We start from the raw sequence: 27609 nt of genomic DNA, 5'->3' as shown, positions 1-27609 counted from the left end.
ACTGAGAAGAGAATTTTATTACTTTGATCAATGCGCTCCTGTCTAGAAACATAAAGCACAAATTTTCTTTTCACTTAATAAAATATTTCTCATAGATTTTCATACGTGGTTCATTACTCACTGGGATTCATTTATTGATCATACAGCAACTATATCTGTTTAATCTCAAAACTGGGAACAAACAGCAGCATCTAAAAATCTGTGTGTGAAATACTATACATATAAAATCCTATTATTTAATAAAGACAATTAAAATCTGTTTGCAAAATTTTCTAAGATACCTAGTTTCCTGTGTAGCGTTTTGTTAGCTCTTTTGGTGAAGGATTTGTTTGTAGCACATTTTGTGCCACAGTCCTCTTGTTAAGAGAAGTCTAAAAAAATTAACATGTTAAATGCATGAAGTATTTTAACAGACTAAGTATACAAAAAGCTTAAGAGATAAAACCATATAAATAACCATAATAATGTTGCAATAACCATCAGTGTATAGTCATAATTTTGATATATTTAGACTGCGTAAGGCAGCACCATGTAAAAATAACTGAGATGACAGAATTGAACTACTACTAGCGGAGCTGAACTGCTTCCTGTGCTCATGCTAGTCTCTCCAGTTGGCACTGTACTGGGAAAATTGGTAATATACCAGGTAATTTGGAGCTGATTTACAAAGTCATAGGCGCTCTGTAGTCCTGAGGTCATTACATAGACCAAGACATTGTCTATCCACTAAATGGGAGTGATGGTCATGAAAAATGGCATTCCTCAGATCCAAGGCACTTAGCAGAAAGTTGTCTAATCTGACAATGGAGTTTTCAGAGGCAAAGGTTAAGTTCCAGCCTCCAGCTACTTAAGGGACATAGAGACCAGAGAGGCACCCCAATCAAATGTTCACAATCTGCTGTCAGTTTACTCTGGAGCAAGGCACATAGGCCTATCACAAAATATGTGAGGGAATAAGCAATGCTGTTTCAGACTTCCTGCAGGAAAATGCTGATTACAAATAATTCCACTCAAATGAGTGCCCCAAGCACAGGCCATTAAAAACTTACCCACAGAACTAACACACATCCCAGGCACTCTTGACAGTTTCATGCTTAGAAGGATGGTTTCTCTCATGCATTATGCAGATGTGGTTCCATATTATTTGTAAGTCATTGATTTTTCATCTCCAAAAGACAGTTCTTCTCTGAAAAAATTACTCATACATGGCGTTATGTTTCCATAATTATCTTTTAGGGCACAATTTTAAGCCCTGCTACCAATTAGTATTGATAAGGTAGAGAGGAGCATGAGAGCCCTGTGGCATCAGTGAGTAGGTACCTATAACACCCTGGTGCTTTCCCAACAAAAGCAGGGTGCTGAGAGCTGCTTTGGCCAAAAACTGTCAGGGAAAACTTGCTGCCAGACCTCTCTGTTTCTGCTGAGGATGTCAGCCAAAGCAGCCGAGTGAGTGGAGGCAGGGAAGAAATCAACCGCAACAGAGGTACCAGTGCCCTATCTCATCCCAGCTTGGGAGAAATAAGAAATAAAGCAGACAGTGAACCACATTCTAGTTTCTGCCTTGCTCTTGGTTCAGTGCCACCATGCATTGCCTCTCATTCAGCCTAGGCTGCAAGGTATCAGTACTTCATTGACTGTAACAGCAGATGTATTCATCTTATACCTACCATGATGATTATTTCACTAATTGTCAGCTCTGCAAATGACACCAAGACTCTTGACAGGCAAACTGCGTTCCTATGTTCTTGCACATCATCAGTAATGAAGAGTCTGCAGGCCAAATTATTCCCTAAGTGATATCTTTAGCCCCACTGCTTTCAAATTATGCTCTCAGTTATTAAAATTATGTTTCTGTCATAAATACAACCTCACTGCCTTCGGTGGGTCTGTGCAGATGTGGCTAATTTGAATGTAATAAACAAAGATACAGATATGAGTAGAATTTAGATTGTTCCTTCCAAACTGTCATGCTTTACTGTAATAAAAGGAGTTGAAAAGTTAGAAAAAAAATGACCAATTTGACTAAATAGAGAGAAAAGGCTGTACAGTAAGAAAATGCTTTTTCTACATAACCACTTTTGGGGCAGATCTGCATTTTTTATGTTCATTTGCAAATTTGTATCCTGACATGTGAGATGTGACATAAGAGATGAGAAATTTTTTTTGTGACTTTCTAAATGAAAGTTGTTCTTGAATCAAACACAGAATGAATAGTGGATTCCCCTTATCGTGGAGGCTCACACAATCAGATTAAACAGGTGTTAAACTCAACGAAATATATTCTTCAGTCAAAATCATTTAGAACAACAACAACAGTCTGTCCTGGTTTCAGCTGGGATAGAGTTAATTGTCTTCCTAGTAGCTGGTACAGTGCTGTGTTTTGGGTTCAGTATGAGAAGAATGTTGATAACACTGATGTTTTCAGTTGTTGCTAAGTAATGTTTAGTCTAAAGTCAAGGAATTTTCAGCTTCTCATGCCCAGCCAGCAAGAAGGCTGGAGGGGCACAAGAAGTTGGGAGGGGACACAGCCAGGGCAGCTGACCCAAACTGGTCAAAGGGGTATTCCATACCATGTCATGCCCTGTATATAAACTGGGGGGTGAGGGGGCAGGGGGGATCACCGCTTGGGGGCTAACTGGGCATCGATTGGCGGGTGGTGAGCAATTGCATTGTGCATCACTTGTATATTCTAATCCTTTTATTATTACTGTGGTCATTTTATTAGTGTTATCATTATCATTATTAGTTTCTTCTTTTCTGTTCTATTACATCGTTCTTATCTCAACCCATGAGTTTTACTTCTTTTCCTGATTTTCTCCCCCATACCACTGGGTGAAGGGGAAGCGAGTGAGCGGCTGCGTGGTGCTTAGTTGCTGGCTGGGGTTAAACCACAACAGTCCATTTTGGCGCCCAGTGTGGGGCACCAACGTGTGAGCTGGGCAGCTCAACCCCCAAACCATGGCTTCTAGGTTTTGGGGTTTTTTTCTCTTGGTCGAAAAGTTTTGGTCTCCATCAGGGCAGGCATACCTGCCAAACCCCTTACAAATTTCCTCATAATCAAACATTTTGAACCACCTGTGTTTGTACCTATTTGATTTGCTTCCCCAAGTCCTGTAAAGCAATATGCCTAAGATAGGTAGATATTTTAGTCTCTCTCTTCATTCCTGTATAGGGTTAGACAGTATTCCTCACTCCAGAGTTTTTCCTCAGTACTGGAAAACTTGCATATGCAGCATTATGGAAAATAAGAACCTTGATTTAAGATACTATGAAATTAAGGGTTTAGCTTCATGCATCCACTTTTCAAGACGAGCTTCAAATCTGTTAAGGGAGAAGCCCCTGCCCGAGCACTCCCCCGCGGATCAAGGAGTTGCACGTACACCACCCCAGGCTTTAACTGCAGCGGGCGAGCCCAGCGGGCCGACGGGTGCCCCTTCCGACCCCTCACACACACACACTGGGGTGCTGCCTCTTCCCTCAGGCTCCACCTTAGGTTCCCTGAAGCAGAATCTCTAATCAAGGCCTTCAAAATAAAAAGCGTAATTTACTCTACCTATGGCGCACCAATTTAGACAGCTCAAGCTGGGTGCCTCCAGAAAGGGACTCCAAACACTAAAATCCCTGGGTGTTATAGGTTTGTGTGGCGTGGGGGTTCTTTTTTGTTAGCGGGGGAGGGGCCGCAGGGACGGCTCCCGCCAGAAGCTGCCAGAAGTTTCCCTGGCTTCAAGCCGGACCCGCCTCTGGCCCAGGCCAAGCCCATCAGCGACGGTGGTCGCGCCTCTGGGAGAACAGATTTAAGAAGGGGAACCGGATTGGAACGTGAGAGGAACTCCTCTGCAGACAGTCAGTGAGGAAGGAGGGGAGGAGGTGCACCGGAGGAGGGGATGCCCCTGCAGCCCGTGGTGGGTCGGGATGGCAGGCTGTCCCCCCCTAGCCCATGGAAAGGACCGGGGGAGCGGAGGCCTCCCAAGATGGCCGCGACTCCATGGGAAAGTCCATGCTGGAGCAGTGCGTGACTGAAGATCAGCCCGCGGAAAGGACCCGCACCAGGGAAGTTCGGGAAGAGCTGAAGCCTGTGGAAAGGACCCATGCCAGGGAAGTTTGTGAGGAACTGCTGCCCGCAGAAAGGACTCATGTTGAAGTTGGTGAAGGACTGTCTCCCGTGGGAGAGACCTGACGGTGGAGCAGGGAACGGGTGAGGTGTCCTCCTCCCCCGAGGAGGAAGGAGCGGCGGAGACAAGGTGTGGGGAGCTCACCCCAACCCCCATCCCCTGTTCCCCTGCGCTGCGGGGGGCGAGGAGGCAGAGAGAGCCGGGAGTGGGCTTGAGGCGGGAAGGAGGGAGGGCTGGGGGGAAGGTGTTCTGAGGTTTAGTTTTACTTCCTAATATCCTTGTTTTGATTTGACTTGTAGTAAATTAAATTGATATTGTTTCTTCCCCAAGTTGAGCCTGTCTTTTGCCCGTGACCATAAGTGGTGAGTGATCCCTCCCAGTCCTTATCTCGACCCACGAGCCTGCCTTTGTATTTTCTCCTCATCCGACCGTGGCCAGGGTGGGGGGGAGTGAGCAAGCGGCTGCGTGGTGCTTTGTTACCGGCTGGGCTGAAACCACGACACTGGGCAATCATACTCTTACAATCTAGGTTCTCACTCCTCACACCGTAGTCTGGTCCAAGAGTAATATGTGGGTCTGGGGTCTGGTCTCTGTCACTGGGTCCTTTTCACTGGGTCTCTAGGCGGGTTCTTTTTCTTTCCTGTATTTTAGGCTAGTTGTTACTATGTCTCGTCCTCCAATCAGAAAATAGGTCAACATAAAACAAAAGCATTAAGCAAGATATGAGTTCTGCTTTATCATGAACAACTACTTTTAAGCAGTTAAACAAAGTCCTTAACGTCCTCCAAAACATATTAAGAGCTTCTATAATTTATATACATTCCTGTGTGTCGTGGTTTAACCCCAGCCAGCAACTAAGCACCACGCAGCTGCTCACTCACTCCCCCCCATCCAGTGGGATGGGGGAGAAAATCGGGAAAAGAAGTAAAACTCCTGGGTTGAGATAAGAACGGTTTAATAGAACAGAAAAGAAGAAACTAATAATGATAATGATAACACTAATAAAATGACAACAGTAGTAATAAAAGGATTGGAATGTACAAATGATGCGCAGGGCAATTGCTCACCACCCGCCAACCGACACCCAGCCAGTCCCCGAGCAGCGAATCCCTGCCCCCCCTTCCCAGTTCCTAAACTAGATGTGACGTCCCATGGTATGGAATACACTGTTGGCCAGTTTGGGTCAGGTGCCCTGGCTGGGCATGAGAAGCTGAAAAATCCTTGACTCTAGGCTAAACACTACTGAGCAACAACTGAAAACATCAGTGTTATCAACATTCTTCACATACTGAACTCAAAACATAGCACTGTACCAGCTACTAGGAAGACAGTTAACTCTATCCCAGCTGAAACCAGGACACTGTGCAATTATAGCCTCACAATCTTATCCTATTATTGCCATGCACTGTTTACGTCTTGTTTGGGTGTGGTCCGCATGCTCATTTAGCTCAGCTTTGCCACCTTCCGCATCAAATCTAATTTCATTAATTCCATGAAAGTGCATACTGTATGCTTTTCCAAAATTGTACAGTTCCCATTTTTACTTCATGTAACTGTATTTTGTAAAAGAAGAGTGTGCATTTTGCAGAAAAGCATAATAGAAATCTGATTTTAATAAGAAGAATGAAAATTACATTAGTATTTATTGGTAATCTCTTTCTCCTAGCTTTTTTCATTTGATTGGCACTTGTTATCTATCTCTTGCTGCTACTCTTTCTCCTTATTGTATTTCTTTGCCGTATGCTAGTACTCTATCAGTGATCTCTCTGCATATACAGTAAGCAACAAATAGCATCATACCTAATCCCCTGTCTGATTACTCTGTACATAAACTCTAACATTTCCCACTATAATGTAATTGGATAAATTGATCCATTCTTTCAAGGTCAAAAGCAGGCAGGCTTATATTGGGTGCCTGAGCCTGAATGCATCTCTTTTCATGTTATGCTTAAGCAATTTTGAACCCAACAAACTTATGCTCTGTTCAATAACCTCTGCCACAAACTGTATCCTCTATTTTTAAGAGTTAACATTGTATTCCAGCAGCAAAATCAAGCAACATGCTTGAAGCCTTCAACTCTACTGCCTCTATTGTTATTTTTATATATACACTTGTTTGCAATTCATCATTATGCTCAGACTTGGAGTACTGGTTTGCAGTCACTGACTTCCATTCTTCCTACCTGCCTCACAGAAAAAGAAGTGATTCTGAAAAGGAAAAAATGTAATACAGCATTCTATATCAAGTGATACTACTTATCTATGCTACATGTATGTATGTATATAAAAAAGCAAATGTCAACTCAAAGGGTACAGCCAGATGCCGATTCTGAGTATTCTCAGATGATGGTTAATTTTTGTCCTTCTGCTGCAAATTCAGTAGTCAAATAACACACACTCCTAAGAGTCCAATAGTTGGTAACAGACAGTTCTCACTTAAAAACCAACAAAGTTTTTTCCAGAGAGTCATCACTCTGTAGTGTTTAAAATACTGCATCGCCTTCATTGCCCTCACATTCTGCAGCATTGGGTTTGCTCCTGTCTCCTTCCATAAAGGGCAAAATGCACTTCACCTTCACAGAGGGAGAGGATACACAAAGCAAGATGAGCTGCAAAGCACTGCATGAGGCATAAACTCAGCTCTGTTGCTTTTGGAGTGGGCCTGCTTCTCTGTAAGACATCAATGCCAGTCTACTCCACAGAGAGTGTAGAAATACTTCTTACTTTATAATTTGTAAATGAAGCAAAAGACATTGCTCACACTCAGGCTGTGTTTCATTTAAGAAGCAGAAGAGCTGCTCATCCATCTGAACTGTGTTTTACTCTTTTGCATAAAATCCAAGGTCATGAATCTTGCTGTGAAGAAAGGTTCCACCATTTTCACCAATATACTTGTTTTCTTTAAAAATCAATATAAGGAAATCCCTGAGAGCTTTGCACACAGATGCCTGCAGAAGGGTTATTGCTGCCAAGTTTTTCCAATGTGTCAAATAATCTTTGTATAGTTTATAAATGATAACAAAGCAGTCAGGCCACATTCATAAAAGCCCAGTGACACATAATTTAGTTGAATCTGAGGATTAGAATTAATTGTGTCTCTTTGTTCCAAGTTCTAAATCTTAGTAAATGATTCACTGCATGTCATTACAGCTTAATATTTGCATGAAATCACAGTTTAACTGGCATAATTTAACAGCAATTAAAAAGCTATTTAATCGTCATGCAAATTGGCATGAGGGGCCTTGAGTATGAAGTGTGTCTGAGGTTTTTTTCAGTATTTGCAGGCGGACAGTCATATACTTTCAGACACCTCTAACATAATTGATAATGTTCTCCCTATTCATTGAAATGTGAATGTACAATAATTCATGTTTTCTCTTACAATTGAGGATTAAGTCCCAAATCATGAATATAACAACCTTCACTCTCTAGTACAAATAAAAATTAAATTTTTTTTAAAAGTCTATTTTATCTACTGTATTGGTTCTTCTACTGATGCCATCTACATATAGTATAACAAAAATTGGATAGAAAATTAAAATTGACAAAGCCAGACAAAACTTTCCTATTGCCTGAATTCACATTAATTCCTGTTTTGGCCTGCCAAAGTTGAAGTGACATAAAAAACCTGAGCTGTGATGACCCATTGTCATAGTATCTATAGTTTATGTAAGATTAAATTTAAGCCAGTTTTAAAATAATGGCTCCAATTCTTCGAGCAATTACACACTTGCTTAGTTTTAAGTGCATGAGTATTACCAATTATTTGAAGGGAATTACTGATCCGCTTAAACTTGTGCACATATGTAAGTGCGATTAAGGCTCATCCTCCATATTCCTAAAACTCCTCATTGGTTTTAACAGTGGGAATTTGTTAAGACCAGTCATTATTTAATTATCACAGCATGTTTTTAGAGGAAACATAATTATTCCTGTCTTCTGCACATACATAATAAGGGCTGAAGCTGAAGTAATCTGTGCTAGTTTTAGCTTATTCTGATCTCGGAACTATTCTCCAGAGTAGCTAGAACCATCAACCTCACAGTAATTTTATGGGAAGTTTAGAGATTTGTAAATCTGAGACACTCTAAGGTTGTAGGGGCTTTTGGACCACATCACAATCTTCAAGACCGTACCTCATCTCTGTTTTCCACACCGTTGGAAAATCATGTATCAATATAATTAGCCTTTGTTAACAAGTTCTATTTATAAATACTTATTACAGTATTTCAAATCCGTCAGTGTTAGACTTATCACAAAGTCACAGTCAAAGACCAGGAAGGAAATACTCAAAATATTCTCTGTGACCATAAAAATTGCAAATTACAAATATAATTTTCATCTGATGGGTTCCAGAAATATTGATCTTCAGTACAAATGAACCACATACCATTCAGCTAAATGATTTCTTGATATGCTGAAAAATATCTGGTCTTTACTGTCTGGGGCTTTTTGGCTGCTATGAACTCTTCACAGATAGATATATGAATAAATACTCACCCATTCAAAATATTTTAAACTTTCTTGTCCACTAGAAAAACGCAAAGCTATATAACACCTCCAAATATCAAGTGCTTGAAATCCAGCAGCTAACTCATCATTTACTTTAAGGCAAAAATCATTTTAATGAACACATAGTCTCAGTTATTTAAAGTTGCAAATAAATACCAGAAAGAAAAAAGCAACTCAAATGTTCAACTATAGTTCACAGAAAACCTTAACATTTATTAGTTCACATTATCCCTCCCACACCAAACTTTTTTCTCTTTACAAGCATTCCAGCTTTTATACCCACATTTATGCCACACAAGTAAACAAATAGCATCACTTAAAAATTACAAATGTTGGTGAATAGTGACTTTTTTCTCTGCAACTGTTATTGCCTCTTTCATTCATTAAAGTTAGTATTCATTCTTGGTCCTATGTATAGGTAAAACTGTATACATCTTTACTACTGTATAGCTTATTAGTAAAATGTAAGATATAGTAATGTTTTCTGTTAAAGTATAGTCCATTTTAGTATTCAGGGTAATATTCAAGAATTAAGAACTTGAATAAATGGATTTATTTCAGATGGAGGTGCATATTACAGAACCACTCATGGGCTTGATTTTCTAAATCACTACATTTTGTTTGGTCAAATAAATAGCTAAAAGTTTGAAAATTGAATCAGTGTATCAGTGCTGTAGTAATTGCAGATCTTAGGGAAAAAAAGAAATAATGGAATTGAATGATTAGAAAAAAGTATATTTTTAATTTTGGGGGGGATTGAGATTTGAGATACTGATTTATGTATGAAATGTTAGGAGGAGCTTTGATATTTTGTTTTCCTTCCTAATGCAAAGTTCTGGCCATTTATCTGACCATCCTTTGGGCACAAGGTCTTGTCCTCATGCTACAAGTTGTAGAACTGGAATTTACAAGAGTGTTGATCAATATTTTTGTTCATTTTTTTGTTTAGTTCTTCTCTCATTCTCTTCAAGTTTTTATAAAGGACATTATGAGATTTTAATTATCTGACTTTCTCAGATTTATGGTGCCACTCCATTTGTTGGGTGAAATATACTCTGTGTAAAAATTAGCTGATGTCATTTGCAAATGTTTCACACAGTCTTTCAGTCTGCTTAAGAGGCCCTGAAGTAATGAAAAGCTCACTTAATGTTTGAACAGCATCTCAATCAAAACTGTGTACTTAAATCTTGCTGACAGGTTGTATAAATCATGAAAAGCTGCAACGCAAGCTGAAAGTTTTCAAAGTTCTGCTAACCATTGGCTAAGCAATCCATGTGCACTGTAATTTTACATTGAGAGCTGGTAATATAATGCTTATTCAACTCATTCAGCTCAAAAAAACCCAGAGATCACCAGCTGAGTTTACCACAATCATCCTACCTGTATCAAAACCTGGAGTATAAGGCCTTGCATTTTGCCAAATCTGTTTCTTACATAATTTTTATTAGCATATTTTGGGACTATATACAAATTGTTTTTGAAAGCCATGTGTCTGTAAGTGCTTGGTTGAAATATGTTAAGTGGAAGAATATAATAAGAAATGGAGATAAGATAATTCAGACTTCCTTTAACAATTTCTGCCTTTCCTTCACTCCTTCGTTAATTTCTATCTGAAAAATAACTAGGTGGTAAAGCTCTTCTATCAGACTGTGGAGCCAATATATAAAGCCTCAGATGATTTACATGTGATCCTACACAGTAAGTCAGCATAACAGCTTAAAACTTGTTGGACATACCTTGACTATTGTGGGATCCAGGGGAAATGGGTCGCTCATGGTTCATCTGACAGTACATGGAGAGCTTTACCACCTGCTGGCTAACTGAGAGCTTTCCTATACTCTGCCTGCTACTGTTGTCTTTACATCCCTCCTCACAGTCTTCAAGAATTACTTTTTCTCCCGCTTTGCGGCCATCCTTTTAGACCTTTAACTTGCAAGGTTGATGTCTTCACTGTTATACTGATGCTGATGAGGTGCCAGGTGGGAAAGAAAAAAACTTGTAAACTGTCTCTTGTGCCTAATAGTCTTGGCCTGTTGCCACCTAAGTCTGTTAACGAACAGCAGCAAAGAAATCCCTGGGGATAAGCAGTGAAGGATAGAAGAAATATCTGGCACTAAAGAACTAATATAAACAATTTTAGCCCTTGTAGTTATTCTAAAGCTGGTATTTATTTATTTTTCAATTTGACTCTTAAAAAACATCAAAGATTATAACTATCAGAAAAGCCTACATTACTAAACATAAAAGAAGGAAATAAATTTTGTGGTTAAGGTCTACCTCAGTGTCCCACAAGATCAAGAGGTATTTAGTGCAAATTTGTGTTATCAAGTCTAGGCTTGACATTCCCAAGTAATTTTTATGTTGTCTTAAATTATTTCTGAATTAATTGTAATTTATTTAGATTATTCAACTTTTTATGATCTCACCCATTTATTATTCCTGCTTAATTTTTAAGGATAGTAAGTATTCAGATAATTTTTAATTTTTACATTGAATTTGTTAATGAAACATAACTCTTTTAGCTTCTATTTGCAAATAATTGCCTTAAGACTAATATGTTTTTTCATGTGTTTTTTTCTTCAAAATAGACAACTGTCACTTAACAGGCTTTCCCCTCCTTCTCTGCAGGGCCACCTTCTGCTCCGAGGAATGTGATTTTTAACATTAATGAAACAGCTCTCATGTTGGAATGGAGCCCCCCGAGTGATACTGGAGGAAGAAAAGATCTCACTTACAGTGTCATCTGTAAGAAATGCGGGTCAGATGCCAGCCAGTGTGAGATTTGTGGGGGAGGTATCCGTTTCATCCCCAGGCACACAGGTCTCATCAACTCCTCTGTGACAGTGCTTGACTTTGTGTCGCATGTGAACTACACCTTTGAAATAGAAGCCACAAATGGGGTCTCAGAGCTGAGTTTCTCTCCCAAGCAGTTCACAGCTATCACAGTTACCACAGACCAAGATGGTAAGTCCCAGCACTGCATGTCTCTTACTGTGCCCCTGTCATCTATGCACTTATTAGGGGGTTCATTTTGTTTCTTGGAAGTCTGGGTCAGCAAGCTGGGATGTTTTGCAGATTGTTAAATGTTTTTGACTGCTTTTGGTGAGGACTTCCAGCTTCTGCTGATGAGGGCATTAAATGCTTTTGGCAGTTGGCCCTTGACCCCATTACACAGGGCACAAAAACATACCTCCTGTTTAAAATTAAGTGGAGGCTTTAACTAGCTGAGACTAACTGTATCAGTGGTTCACTGGAACCTGAGTCTGCATCTGGTGCTTTTCCAAGTCTTTCCTATGATTTCAGTTTTGAAAGAGGAAACCACCACAGGTTATCCATTACAATTTCACAATTCAAAGGTGAAATGAAAGTGAACTTGCTTCCTTTAGTATCCATGTTTCACAGTACTAATACAGCATGCTTCACTGTAAGATATTTCAACATCTGTATGAGCCATTTCTTTAGGTGAGGTATCCTAACAGACTTTTTCCTTTAATTGCCCACTTTGCATTATTGTTTTTGAGCTTTTTCTTCCCCCCATTTCAGTTCAGATTCATGTTCAAGGTCAACCTTTATGAGAAACATGGAAACTAAAACAGCCCTATATTTTTGTTTACTTCTGCAACTTTTTCCTCTTCCATCTTTAGAAATACTTACTATGCCAGGAAACAGCATCATGGGTTACCAACAAAGTAATCTATATAGCAGTGTTATCTTCTGGCTTGTGTTACTGTAGATGAGAAGGTTATTTCAAAATAATCCCTTGCTGACATTTGTTCCAGAAATGTTTTTCACCTACTGTGCAGTGACATTGCAACTGTAGCTGAAGCGTTTAATGTAGAACATGACCTGAACTGGCAACACTACTGTTTTGAGTAGAAGGCCTTTGATAATATGAAAGTATTTAGTAAAAGTGCTAATGTTCAGGAGGACCCTGTTACGTTCCACTTGTAGGAAGGCCCTGGGTTCTTTCACTGATCAGCCTAGCAAAATTCTTCTTACCTGCGTATGTGGGACAAGTAGTTTTGTTGATGAGTAAGTAATGGCTTGTTTGCCTTTGGGCATACAAAAATTAACAGCTTGCTGTGATGATGATGGTGATGATAATGACAATGATGGTAATACTAATAATATTCATGAAAATGGATTAGAAAAAGCACGAAAACTACTCACTCACCGTTCATGTGATGATGGTAACAAAAAGGCTAATTACATAAGATGCCTAATGATACATGCCTTGCACTGAGAATTGCCTTAAGCTCTTAGGCTACCTATCATGTTGCAAACCTGTATCTCTTTTCCTTTCTCATTAAAGGCAAAAAACATGGTCCCAGAAACTACCCCTATGTCTGCTTATTTTTAGATGTTTTGTTACATGGTACTAAATGCAAGGCACCAAGCATGCACAAGTGGAGGTCACCAGAGATACAGTTTGTTTTTAAACTGGCTGACAGCTCTGTGAACATAGGTTGTGATGTGTATTTAAGTGGTGGGCTTGTAAAAAATATGTATTTTGCTGTTGTCTGTTCCTGGTTTAAGGATATAGATTTTCACTGCAGTTTACTCAAAGCAGGGAAAAGACCAATGTTTTGATAATTTGTGACACACTGACAGTAAACTCTAGAGTGTAGAGTGCTTGCATTCCCTGTAATAATTCTTACATTACTAAAAATGCTGTTGGAAGGGCTTCAGAGAATTTAAGACCAGATTTCCAGAATATCTGTCAATTTATTTGGATATAAAAAGACACCTTTGCAGGAGAAAGCATTGTAATAAATGACATGGAGGCATCTATAAAACATAGTTATAAAGATAAAACTATTTTTGTAGGCTTACAAACTGTGTAGTTGTTTAAAATCATAAGCACGGTAACTGTATATTTAGAGAGAAAGATAGTGTCATATGAAATATTGAAGAAAATTAATGGCATTTTCATTGATGGAAATTATTGAGAGGACAATAAACATTTTTGTGAGTTACTTTTAGTCATAAATAAGAAGTGATACAGAGAAAGCTAGGTTATCTAACCTCAGAAAAGGAAGCTGTAGAACTAAAGCTTCAGAACATTACAGGGATTTTATTAATGTTTATAAATTACATGGAAGTTCTCAGATAAAAGGATTAGTGACCTTTTCTATTTTTATTGTTAGCCAGCTATTAGTAAACAATTTATAGTTTTGCTTTTGCCATACGTACCAAAAATACTAAATAATCACCTTTATATTGCATTCCTTTTTCTAGCTACACGACCAAACAGTAAATTCACTGTTACAGTCTTTCCTTACAATCTTAATTATACTGAAAAGGCCAGAACTTATTGCATGGTGTTGCAGGTTTGTGCACATGTTCATATAAAACAAAGATCCAAGATTATACGCATGATGTGACAACAAACCAAAAATATCTTAATGTGTACAAGGGCTGCGTTACCAGAAGTCCAAACGTATTGGTTTAAAACAATTTTTCTCCTTTGACCTACACAATATATTTATTCCATGTTCATACTACCTTTTTATGCATAATCTTTCCATACATACTGTTTTAATGTTTTTGGTATACACATTTTATGAAGTACTAGACCTCTTTATAAATATATAAATTGTTTTATTCAATTGTCATATCTTTGTAAAGAATATAGAACAATATCTTCAGCTATTGTAAACCTAGACCCTTCTGTTAGCTACAATACTTTACAATAGCTAAGGAGCTAGCATTTTATTTTCTTTGAGCATATTGGATGTACTTCCCTCTAGTGGCCCCTTCTTTTTGATGGTTTATGTGAAATTAACAGATTCTTCTTTAAACATGCAAAATTATTTGTTTGTTCTTCAGGGCTTTTTCTCTCTTTTTGGAGAAGATACTACTGTTGACATTTTCCTCAATAAAGTAGTACAATGAAGAGTACCTTGAGCATGCATAGAAACTGAAGAATTGTATTCTACCACAGTTAGTGAGTAAAGTAGTCTGAGAGCATCAAAGAGGGAGAATATTTGCTGACAGAAGTGAACTAATTCAAAAGTGATTAAGGCTCATCTTTATGCACAGAGCTCTACTACAACTAATACTAAAATCTTAACTGCCTCCTGATGCAATCACCAGCATCAACGAGATTAAGTACACTGCTCAACTCTAACAATGACAAGAAGCAGACTAAAGGAAAGTAACACTTTGAAAAGGCTTTCCAAACTGCATCCTGCAAACCTCCCTGCGATTTGATGACTAAAGCATTACCAGACCTGATCAAATACTGAAAAAAAAGTACTAACATTAGTGTAAGTCATATAAAATGAACTTGGTAGCATCCATGACTTTTTTAGTTATTAATTTTGTACAAGTATTCATAAATTCAATATCCTTTTTTGGGGGTTTTTTCCCCCGGGCTTCATAAGGAAACAGTTTCTGTGGTCACATCGGCTGTCAAGCACCGTAAAGAACTGTGAACCCATTAGCCAACTCAAATTCAATAACAGAGAAAAAGATTTCACAGGTATTATGTTCTCTCAACAGAAGTGTGAAAAATGACCACTTAGAGTCACCAAGCTGTTAGTTGGGTCTGCAAGTTGAAAAGAAAGGTTCAGCTATGTAAGGCTAGCTTACTGGACGAGAGACGCCATCTGACCAACCACTTAACATGTCTGTTGGCTAGTCAGTAAAGAAAGAATATGTGTAGTTCCTGCATGATCACAGCATGTGCTGTGTCTTGTCCAACAAGTGTGGCAAACAAGGATGGGGTAGGGTTGTGTTAGGAACCGTAGATATTGTAGATGGAGAGATGAGGGAAGTGAGCTATATGCTACTCTTGTGTAGCTTTGTTTCAGAATGTTTTGAGATATCAAAATAATCCCTACTTTAAATTCAGATAAATGGAAATTCTGCTCAGAAAAGCACTTAAGCCAAGTCCCTGTTCAAGGAAGAACATTAGCACATATTAAGTGCTTTCCCAAATCACTGCTAAAGTAATTTGTAAACAACTGAAAGGTAAAACATGCTTTCAAAAAAAGCCTCATCAAGAAATGTTTAACAATACTGTTGTTCAGAGAAGTGCCTGGATGCCTTTTCTTTATGGGAGCGAGAAAGTTTTATACAGCCATAAATATGCTGAGTATGAAGTAATTGTACTCAATCGACTTTAAATCATTGTGTGAAGAAGCAGAGAATTATATGCTGACTTGTAATTTATGTTTCTCTTATGACTAATGGAAGGAAGAGACACCTCACTATATAACTTCCTTAGCATGCCTTAGAGTCTGCATCGCCTAAAGAAAATTCAGAAGTACTTGAGGCTTTTCATGCATAATTAAAGTAATAAATAATGAATAATTAAGCAAAACAGAAGTTAAAATAATAGTTCCTATATCCAAATAATAATGTCCACGTACACATTCACTCAGTGGGCATTCATATGTTCTATTCCTTGAGAACAGAGGGGTTTTTAACATTGCACTATGGAGAGTGGGAGTAGAGTCATGAGACATATCCTGAGTACACAGTTATACAGGCGGGTAGTGGCCTACTCCATTTCAGTCCACCATTTCACTGCATCACTGAGGAGTGGCACTCTGTAGCTATAGTGTTTCTCTGACAGTGTAGTTTCTTCATTGTCTGGTCTGCATCTTCACTGCATCATATCCCTCCTGTGGGACTCCATGCTGGCAGCCCCCAGCTCACCTTTTGCCAGCAAGTCCCACAGCAGTTAGCTCTCCTAAAATCATAGTTCAGCCGTGGGACGCTTCGCAGGCATCGTTCCCTTCATGGGCTCCTTCCACATGTCTTTCCTGCCTTGATGGAAAGTTTACACTAGAGAAATAGTCCTTGTGCCATTGCATCCCAGAAATCTTATTTTCTCCCTCCTCAGTTCTGCAGTTTGTGAGTGACTCCGGTCTCCATGACATCAAAGACTTGCTACCAGTGGACAAAGTTTGAGTCATGAGAGACTTCACTCTGTCTGGGCACACACCCTGTCACTATATTAAAGGCCTGTCTAGTTTTGCTCAGTCTGTCTAGTGTTGGGAGCCTGTGACTAGCTGAGGTTTTCAGGCAGACTGAAACCACAAATCTGGCAGGATTCCTTTGTCTAATACATTTTATTTTATGTGAGTCATTGGCAGATATATCCTAGGTGATGTTTCCTAATCTGATGGTAACATCTTGCCAGTGTCTGAAAGGGATTGCCTTTCATCTAATTCTTTTTCCAAGTAAGTTATGGCCAATTCATTGTTCCTAGTACAGGTGGGTCCTCAGACATATTTGTAGCCCAGTGTGGATGGTCTGTAGCACCAGCAACCTCTTATCACTCTCTTAGAGCTGTGGGAACTGACGAATGCACGGATGGATTTCAGTGTCTCTTCCAGGAATAAACATGACCGTATTACCATGAATTAATGACATATAGCATTATAATAACAATCCAGATGGTATAAGTTAAGAGCCTCATCTGAGTGTCAGAAAAGCGTCTCAGTGGCACTGCCAGGACAGTTTGTCATGATTAATCCTTCTGGCTGATGACAATATAGTTTCAGGGTGCTCACTGAGGTGGCAGGGGAGTTCCCTGTTCACTCATCCTAAGTTGCTTCCTATAGTAGCATCTGACTTTCACCCTAATCAAAAGTCAGCTTTCCTTTTTTTTTTCCCTGAGTCTCAAATCTCTACAGCTGCGATTGTCCTTTGTAACTTTAAAGTCAAGAAAACTCTTTTTTATAATGACATGATGAAGCCCTTTGAACCATCTTCCAAACTGTTTATGTTAATGGTTTACAAATCTAAAGGAACAGCTATTTCTAATGACTGTTGAAATGGAATAGCAGGTTGCATAAAAGCCTGTTATGAAACAGTCACAAAACAACCTCCATCAGAAATTGCCAGAGCTCAAGCCACATGAAAGAAAGATCATGAAATTTTCATAGACAACAATAAATGAGAAATTTATGGCATTTGTTTACCTGACACCTACAGCTGTATTGATAGTTCTACCAAACCCTGTACTGTCATGGGAGCAGTGCAGAACAGTGCTGCTGGTGCTATTTATGTGAAAAATTTGGAGAGAAATATCAACTCATTGGTTACTGGCTAGGGACAGTCTGTAAACGTCCATACTGAATGTGACATGAAGATAGTAAGAGGGATTACTAACACAAAAAGAAGTTTGAGACGTGTACTCCCTATTTTAAGTCACTTTTGAACAATACATTTTAAAAAGGTATTCAGCATTATGCAAGGAATATTCAGGCCAGCCTGTTAAACTATTTGAATGTATATGCATATTTATGTCAGTGTGTATATAAATTAAGCATTTACAGTTGGAAAGAAAACCACAAGGCAAAAATGCTAAATCTCAATTCTCAGACTTCTTCAACTAACATTTTGTTGAATACTCTTCAGGTCTGCCAGAATTCAAAGTTTTGAGGCAAGGTCTTTGTGCAGCATAGTTGTTACCCACAGATTTTCATCTACTGGTCACCTCTGTAAATTTAGACTACTTTTTGCTGATGTTTCTTTACACATATGACTGATTACTACACAGTAATCATAGGTGAAAAATGGCTTTTAAACCAATCTTAATTTATATCCTGAAGATTTTTTAAATACTTACAAATTTTATTTAACAAATATGTTCTTTTTCTGCTGGCAGATATTGATGTTGAGCCATTTCTTTAATACAGCAAAAGTCAACCTGATTCCATTTACTTTCATTTCTTATTCACCAGTATTATCCACTAAGCTAGTCAGTCTATGCATAGCTTCAAGATATGTTTCTTAAAGTTATGCAATACGAAGAGAACAAAATGAAACTCTAGTTTGAAGGAGGAGGGGGAAAAGGTTAATCAATACTGTAAAGTATTTTTCCCATAATATATTTACCATTGTGGTCTTTCAGCTTTTGTAGTAGTTTCTTTCATTGCTTAGCACACTATTATTTATAACCATTGGCAATTTGTCTGTCATGTATTTTCAACAAGGTTCTGATTTAAGTTGTAGTCACTAAAATACTGTGTCCAAATGCTGCAACAATTGTCTATTTAATAATAATAGTTTATTTCAATTTGTAAAAGTGATCTTTGTGGAGGAAAATGTAAAATAATTGTTACAAATAAATTGGTAGGCATACAGCACTGGCATAAGAAATAAGCCTTTATTTTGTTTGTTCCTATTGTAGTCAGTAGCTGCTGAAAGGCATTCAGCACATGATTAAGCCCCCTAAGAATGACATATTTATTTACCGACTTTGGTGATTTTAAACAAGAATGTCAAATACGCTTATTGGTGCTATCTGCACACCATTCAGCTAAGAACCATGTTAGGATGATCAAACACATTTCAATTAGCTAGAACCTCTCACAATGAATTATATATAGCTAGAATAATCATTATTGAGTATTCTAGCCAAGGTAGGGTACAAGATATTTCAGATATAAACTGGTGAATTAAATAATTGGAAATATCTGCCACAAATGTTAATTGACCAGTTTACAAAATTCTTGAAAGTTACATTAGGAACCTTCTGTTTTCAAAGTCTACCTAAACATTTCTGAAAGCTATTTCATTAAAACAGAATAAAATAAAACAAAAAAAAAAATCACAAAAAAAACCCCACCAAAACCAACCACAACTCTGGTGTTCCCAGTATATGACAAGTGAAATGAAGACTTCTGTTGCATTCTTGGCAAGAGGAGTGATTTTGGTCAAGGGTAGTAAAGGAAGACATTCATCACAGCTAGTCAATCTGAAACAAATTGTGTTTGTAGATGTCATGACTTTCACACAAACCTTTAGGGAGCATGTTCAAAATGAAGGACATGGTAAATTACAAACCAATTCTGCTGATGTTTGCTATAGGGTCTTTAAAGCAATTATGTCAGTAGCAGGTTGCTCCGATTCATTTGCTTCTTAAAATGTAGTTTCTTCATTACACTCAACAACCCTTCTCCTTCCACTTCTGTGACTCTTCCATATGCATTTGCCTTAGGCTCACAGTTTGGAAATAGTTTTCATTTATATACAATAATGGCATTAAGTTGTGCACATTGGAATAAGCTTGAGTGCAGACTCAAAATTACATAGTTTCCTAAGCTTCAGAAGTCTATTTATTTTACAATTCTGTTAGCTTCAAGGTAATATTTCTAATAACATGCTTCTACCTTTTTCTGCCTGGCCTAACAATGAGAGACATCTGTTTACTATCTTCGTATCCATGTTACATATTTAAATGTTTTCCCACTGTGGTAAAATTTATACTGGGTCTCCAATGAACAAATAATAAAGGTTGCTCCTCTGGAAAGATTATACTAGCTGGGATATGCACACTTAATATTTAGTTTAGGAATGCATGTTGCCATTAACAACCCCTGTCATAAGTGAGCTTTCATATTCTAGTCTGAATTCTAGTCTGACAGAGATAAGGCGCGGGGGGTGACAACCAGTGTCAAGATTGGCCGGTGTATTGGTTGGCCAAGAGCAAAAGAAGGAAAAAAAAGACACTCTTGATCTGCTAAATCTGTTTTTTGTCTAGCATGCAATCTCTGGTTTCCATTGAGAATTGATTTTTGCATATTAAATATGCATCTTTTTCTTTATTTATCCTCATTTAAGACTTTCTTTAAAACCTTCACTTAAGCAGGAATATTATCAGGTATTCAAGACATTGCTACAAGCTCTAAAGTGGACTTTTTCAATAAAACCATTTAAAATCAGTTTCATACTTTGTTGACCCTCTGGAGTGAGTGCAACTAATTCTGTGAAGGACTAACTATTCAGAGTATTTTGTCTCGGTTGTTTTCACTTACTAAAGTAACATGGAATTTAGCAAACAGTGCATCAGATAAAAGTGCCTGATTTTGCTGTCTACATGTGGAAACTTGATAGCCAAAAGGAGAAGGAAGGTGATACACAGAACCATTCCCAAGGAAAACATGAGTGAGAGGAAGAGGCATGTGAATAAAAGAATTTATAATATAAAAAATAAACTTAAAAACATATTATTAGTATTATTAGTAGTATTTAAAAAATGTATTCAGCAAATTACACCAATTTGATCACCATATCTCTTTCTTGGAATAACAATGTCATCTTGTACACTAAACTACTCAGTATTTGAAAACTGAAATTTTAAAGCAAATATTTACAAGAAATCTCTTAATTGCAAAATTAGATCTAATGTCCCAAAGCTGTTTCACTGGAGGTCAGTTACAGGTGTCCCACTGGATAAAAAGCAAGGGAGGCCTGGCTCAGCTAATGTTTCCTGAACACTCCTGTTGTCTCCTCGACTCTTGCTTAGTTCTTTTGCCTTCATTCACAGTACTTGGATAACTAGTCACAGCTTTTCTGCTGAAGTTAACGGCAAACCCTATAATTGTTCCAGTGTTAATTAAATCTAATTTTTCATTGAACTAATCTACATTTGCAAGAATTTTCTTTGTGCTTATTCTGTCTGAATATAAAGGTGTTTTTTTTAAAGTTGTGTTTTCCATATTGTTTTAAATAATACATGCAGCAGCTTCTAAATCATGTGCTTCATCTATAATTGTATTGAAGTGTTTAGAGATTAATGTGCATTATCTAAGTGACATAAATTCTAACCAGTTATGCATTGTGAACAGCTGATGCATGGTCCCATAAGTTACTGACAAGTTGTTCAGGCAGTTTCCAGTACTGTATTTTACAGTTTAGAAATAAATGATCATTTTATTATATTAACTTAAATCTGGAAAACAAATTGTCTGATTCCAATGACTGGTTCATAGATACATAATATTAATCTCTAAGATCCATTTTTCAAAATTAGATTGTTCTCCTAAAATTATCTAACAATTCTTTTTATCCTGTAATTGAAGATCAATGAGAACTAAAACAAAAATTTTTTGCAGTGTAGAGTAATGGAGTAATGGGATTCAGGAAATTCAGGCTATAGTTCGAGGATGATGGGCTATGGTCTATCAACAATAGAGAAGATATGGGTCTGCCTTCTTCCTTCAACTCATGTATTTTTCTGTCAAGCTAGAAATGTCATTTACTAATTAGACATGAGGTGAATTTTTGGTATCTCATTGCCATATTCATAGATATGGTTTATTCTAATAAAGGGAAAATATTTTAACTGATATTTAGCATCCCTCTGTGCCAATTTACAGGAAGTATTGATTTCAGTTTATAAATAATGCAACTCTGTCTAGAATGTGAAATCTTTGGAGAGCAGAAATAGAGAAAATCACATTTTTCTAATGTGGTCTTAAATACTATTTATCTTTAAAAATGCTTGCTTGTATTTGGAAGTGAATTTTGTATGGTCAAAGAAGCAAGTTGACAGCATGGGAGATTAAAGTCTGTACCTTTTCAGAGAACATGTGTGACGGCAGAGCTCTATTTAGTTCCCTGGTGTATATTACCTTGGTGCTGGGAGATTATCTTTAGGAGAAGAGCATAGTTTTATCTGCATTTATCTCCCTTACCTTTTCCTGAAACAATCAGGTTCAGTGGTGCCAGTTTCAATGGTAACTTTTGTTACATGCAACATACTGTAATACTGAAAAAGTAATTAATCTCAGATGAACAAAGGGATGTTTGTGAGCTCTTTGAAGCTAAATTTCACTGTGAATAGTTTCTCATGTTGCAACCCATAGGAGCTGATGTAAAAGGAAGTAAGTTGTGTCCCAACACCTCCACCCTTGGCCCATACAGCTTCTGTATCCCATAGAGCCACCTGCACCAAACACACAAGTAAGGCATTAACATGATATTGTAATGTTTTTATAACACATTCTGAAGTATGTATCAGTGCAGTTCTGTGCAGGTTTAGGGACATACTGCAGGGTATCTTCATCTGTTTTCCAAGTTATCTAACATCACATTGGCTTCATTATCCTCCCCTTTAAAATTTTTGCTTTTCTGTTATAACCATTACTCTGTGACATGACTTGTTTGTAAAGATGGCCTGACATTTCTAGGTAAGCACCCAAAATGTTAGCCGCAATACTGGGTGGTGAACAATTCCAAAAGGCAGGCTACTGCATGAAAGATCAGTTCAGATCTTGCTTTTCCATTTTCATATATACGGTAGCATTCTGGATGAACTTTCTAGGTAACCTTTACATTCTCATAAACAAAATAAATCTAAACTCTTTTAAGCAGCAGTCTGAATAAAATATTCTTAATTTTTCCATTTTTCCATTTAAAGATGGTGGTTATATTGTCAGTCATTAAAAATGTGGGTTTCTCATGCAGTTTTAGGGAGAGTAAGACTAACATCTTCAAAAATAATTTGAGTGGGTGGAATATGTGTCAGTTTTTATGAGCAAATCACTATTATTCAGTCTCTCAGTTGATGGAGGATTGAAATTAATTAAATGTCAATCTGGAATTTCTTCTATAATTAAATATAATTTTAAGGATAAAAATGCATAATATTTACTATATATAGTTTTCTTTCTATATGCATCTATATATTATAAAAAACTGTCTTTTAATATCTGTATAGTGTGAAAATGATTTGCCACTGATTCATTAGTCTAGTACTCAATACATTTTAATATGTTAATGTCTTTCTGTTTGCTATAAGAAAATATCATTTTACTTTGTTGAAATATTTTAATAATTTTGTAATATTTTTATATGTACTGGATTGATACATGAGCTACATGTCTATGTAACACTAAAATGATATTTTCATTGAAACTATAAAGTTCACAGATAAGATGCACCCCATTCCTTACTCTCTGTATTACTTTATATTTAAACTGATTTCCCACCTTTCTGTTTAAGTTTTTGCAGTGACAGGTAAACGTTTTAAGTACCTGATACATGTACAATCTATTTCCTCAGTGGAGTATTGTGAGTTAAGTAGTGATACAACGAACATTTAAAAGCTGTAGAAAATAAAGACCTTAACCACAAGAAGTTGGGTACCTCTTACGCAGTTACCGATACACACTGTGGGTGCTCCACCGAGTGAGAGAGTACACACAGACAGTAAGGAAAGTGCGTGCATGTTTTCTGCAGGACTGACGGGTTTTCCAGGGAAGTTGGGTCTCATTAAGCATCTCAGTGAAAGGAAAGCCCTGATAGGTGCAGTTCACTGAGCACCTTTGAAAATACTGCCCTGTCACTGAGATGCTTAATGGAAACTGGCTTGTTTTACAAACCAGGCTGTTAGTCCTTTCTTAATCAATACAATTCACTGGAAGAGTAGCATTTATTTCAGAAGGATGTGGGGTCACATATTATCTTGTACACTGATAGAAGTGTGGAGTAACCGTGGAGTCACTGGTTGCTACATTCCCTTCTGTATCCATTAAAGGAAAGACATTCTCCTTGGGATTCTTTTTACTGTTAACATATTTGTAAAAACATTTTTTGTTGTCCCTTACAATAGTGGCCAGATTTAGTTCTAGCTGAGCTTTTGCCTTTCTAATTTTCTCTCTGTATGATCTAACAAGATCCCTGTACTCCTCCCAAGTTGCCCGCCCTTTCCTCCAGAGATGATAAACTCTCCTTTTTTACTTGAGTCCTAGCAAAAGCTCCCCATTCAGCCAGGCCAGTCGTTTCCCTTGGCAGTTCGACTTGCGGCACATGGGAATAGCCTGGTCCTGAGCCATTAAGATTTCCTTCTTAAAGAATGGCCATCCCTCCTGGACCCCTTTGCCCTTCAGGACCGTCTCCCAAGGGACTTTCTCAACCAGTGCCTTGAAGAGGCCAAAGTTCGCCCTCTGGAAGTCCATAGTGGTGGTTTTGGTGACCACCTTCCTTGCCTCACCAAGAACTGAAAATTCTATCATTTCATGGTCGCTAAGCCCAAGACGGCCTCCGACCATCACACCTCCCACCAGTCCTTCCCTGTTCGTAAACAACAGATCTAGCAAGGCTCCTCCCCTGGTTGGCTCACCCACCAGCTGTGTCAGGAAGTTATCTTCCACACACTCCAGGAACCTCCTAGATTGTTTACTCACTGCTGTGTTGTATTTCCAGCAGATGTCTGGAAAGTTAAAGTCCCCCATGAGGACAAGGGCACATGATTCTGAGACTACTGCCAGCCGCTTGTAGAATGATTCATCTGTCTCTTCAACCTGGTCGGGCGGTCTATAACAGACTCCCAGCACAACATCTGTCTTATTGGCTTTCCCTCTCATCCTCACCCATAAGCACTCCACCTTGTCATCAGAATCGTGTAGCTCTGTACAGTCAAAACATTCTGTAACACAGAAAGCCACCCCACCACCTCTTCTACCTTGCCTATCCCTTCTGAAGAGCTTGTAGCCATCCATTGCAGCGCTCCAGTCATGGGAGTCATCCCACCATGTTTCCGCGATGGCAACTAAGTCATATCTATCCTGCTGCACGATGGCTTCCAGCTCCTCCTGTTTATTGCCCATGCTGCGTGCATTGGCATAGATGCATTTAAGCTGGGTTATCGAATCCACCCCTAACATGGGCACGCTGCCCCCAGGCTCATCTCTGGTGTACCTAGTTTTATCTCTTACCCACTTCGAACCTAGTTTAAAGCCCTCTCTATGAGCCCTGCCATCTCATGAGCAAGGATTCTTTTACCCCTTTGAGACAGCTGGACACCATCTGTCATTAGCAAGCCCGGTGCCGTGTAAACATACCCATGATCAAAAAACCCAAAATTCCACCGATGGCACCAGCCTCTGAGCCACGTATTAACCAGGTATGTTTTCCTGTTCCTTTCAGTGTGTTTCCCTGCCACTGAAGGGATTGAGGAAAACAGTACCTGTGCTCCCAATCTTTCTACTAATTGGCCCAGTGCCCTGAAATCCCTTTTGATTGCCTTTGGATTTCTCCCTGCAATCTCATCACTGCCAACCTGCACAACCACAATGGGTAATAATCAGAGGTCCAAACCAGACCAGGGAGTTTCCTGGTAATGTCTTTTACCCAGGCCCCAGGGAGGCAGCAGACTTCCCTGTGGGATGGGTCAGGTCTGCATATTGGGCCCTCTGTCTCCCTCAGAAGGGAGTCGCCTACGACAATTACCCTCCGTTTTCTTTTTTCAGAGGATGTGAGAATGCGTGGGGCTGCCCGACTGGGCCTAGGCACCTCCCTAGATAGGACTTCATCTACACCCTGATCTTCACTGGTCTGGTCCTCAAGTTCCAGACCCCCATACCTGTTGTGTAGGGGCAACTGGGAAGGTGAGGGAGACCGGGCGTGGATTTGCCTGCCTCCCCAAGCAGGGACCTGTATCCATTCCCCTCCATCTCTTAGATCCCCTCCTGCCTGGCAGCAGGAGGGCAGGGGAACCTCCACTTCTTGCGGAGCCTCCATCTGCTGCCTCTGCCTCAGGGATGGTAGGGTGTGGGCCCACCAACCGATCTCCCTCTCACACTCCCTGATACCCCTCAACCTTTCCGCTTCCTCCTTCAGCTCTACCACCAGGCTGAGCAGATCACTCACCTGGTCACACCTCACACAAGAGGTGTCCCCGCTGCCCTCAGTCATCAGTGATAGACTCAGGCGCTCCCTGCAGCCAGAGACCTGGACAGCTGCATGTTTACATGGGAGCTCTGTCTGCACGGCCACATTTTTCCTAACAATATACAAATACTCCAGACTTTTGATGACTTTCACAGCAATTTTTATGCAAAATAATGTATTCATTTCTTTGTGAAATTATTTTTATGTAGCTATAAAACATCAAATATTAAATTCATACACCCAAGTTGCTACCGAAATCTTCATTAAAAAAATAAAGGTTCCAAATTAAATCACTGGAAAGTTTTTCAAGAAACCTTAATTCAGAATCATGTTTTATGTTTTACTATGCAGTCTAATGGCCTAGACATTTTTGGTCAACTCTCCATGATAACAGGCCAATGTTATTCCTCATCATCCTCACCTGTCAGTGTATGCGTTGTCCCTTTCTTTATCCCTTGTTTAGCCCAGTTTCTCAAAGCTTAGCCTTCTGTGCCATATACGGTATTGTAGGTTTTCTGCTGCATTCATATGCTGTAGTATTTCGTTGCTTTTACGCACATTGCAAATAAGTCAGTGATCCTTGAAGGCAAGTGGGTAGAATTACTCACATTTTAGAAGGTAAGGAATAAGTCTATGCATGTAAAACCATGTAGGGCATAACCGTCCATGAGGTGAGCGTGAGTCCCTTGGGATGCAGATATCCTACTTTTCGGACTTGAGAGAATTCAGAGCTTTCTATAAATTTCACTGGCAGTTAAGCATACCTTTCATTTGTACACAAAAAACAAGGAGAAAAATGTTCACTACTAGCCCAGTAATTTAGTTGATCTCTTTTGAAACTTCCTAATTTCTTTTTACCAGGAAAAAAGTTTATGATCGGTCCTGTAATTAGTACTGCTTTGCTTCATTTTTTCTTGAAGCATATTTCTTGTATGGGAAATTTGGTTACAAAGTGCAGCATGCTACTTTTGGCTGCTTTACTGAATGATAAATTGGGAAGGTACACAACTCAGAGTAGCACGAGTAGCAGCTGATAATTCGGTAAATTCAAGGAGCTATAGTGAATCTAATGAAAGAGAGAATTGCCCTCAAATCATCTTTGGGTATTTCACAGCTAAAATGTGGAAAAAGCTTCAGTGTTTGGATGACACTAATAATCTTAAAACAAAAAATACTGATTCACCAGAAGGTTATTAAAGATTTTCAAAATTGTAAGAGTCTCTTTCTGGATGGAAAACTGTGGTTGAGGAAAGGCTGGTTAGGAAAAAAAACCCAACCCAACAAACAAAAAACATTCCCCAAAAACATCTCAATGAAGTCTTTTTTAACATTTTTAAATTGCTTCCTAGTTTGCATAGAACAAGAATGGTAGGTTGTTTCTTATTCTGTGATATAAAGTAGTATAGAATAATATGTGGACTACTGTTTCTCTCCTTCACTCTATTTTTCTGACATGGGTTGGTGGTTTTATGCCAGTGCTATACACAGACATATGTGGATGGCTATATGCAGTCTTTATTTCTTAAAAAGAATTCTTTTAATAAATATGTTAGCAAATAATAATAGT

At 38.6% G+C, this 27609-nt stretch overlaps 1 protein-coding gene across 5 annotated transcripts in view; it reads left to right on the top strand.

Annotated features, from left to right (window-relative positions):
* The window catches only part of EPHA6 (EPH receptor A6), a 529864-nt gene that overhangs the window by 268866 nt on the left and 233389 nt on the right, over positions 1-27609 (top strand). For all 5 annotated transcript variants that reach the window (XM_069785494.1, XM_069785492.1, XM_069785496.1 and 2 more), the window contains one exon: positions 11253-11588. In XM_069785494.1, coding sequence (XP_069641595.1) covers positions 11253-11588 — 336 coding nt within the window. The remainder of the gene's footprint in view (positions 1-11252; positions 11589-27609) is intronic.

This window comes from Haliaeetus albicilla, chromosome 6, assembly GCF_947461875.1.
Source record: "Haliaeetus albicilla chromosome 6, bHalAlb1.1, whole genome shotgun sequence".
Taxonomy (NCBI): domain Eukaryota; kingdom Metazoa; phylum Chordata; class Aves; order Accipitriformes; family Accipitridae; genus Haliaeetus; species Haliaeetus albicilla.
This window is presented reverse-complemented; position numbering and strand designations above follow the sequence as displayed.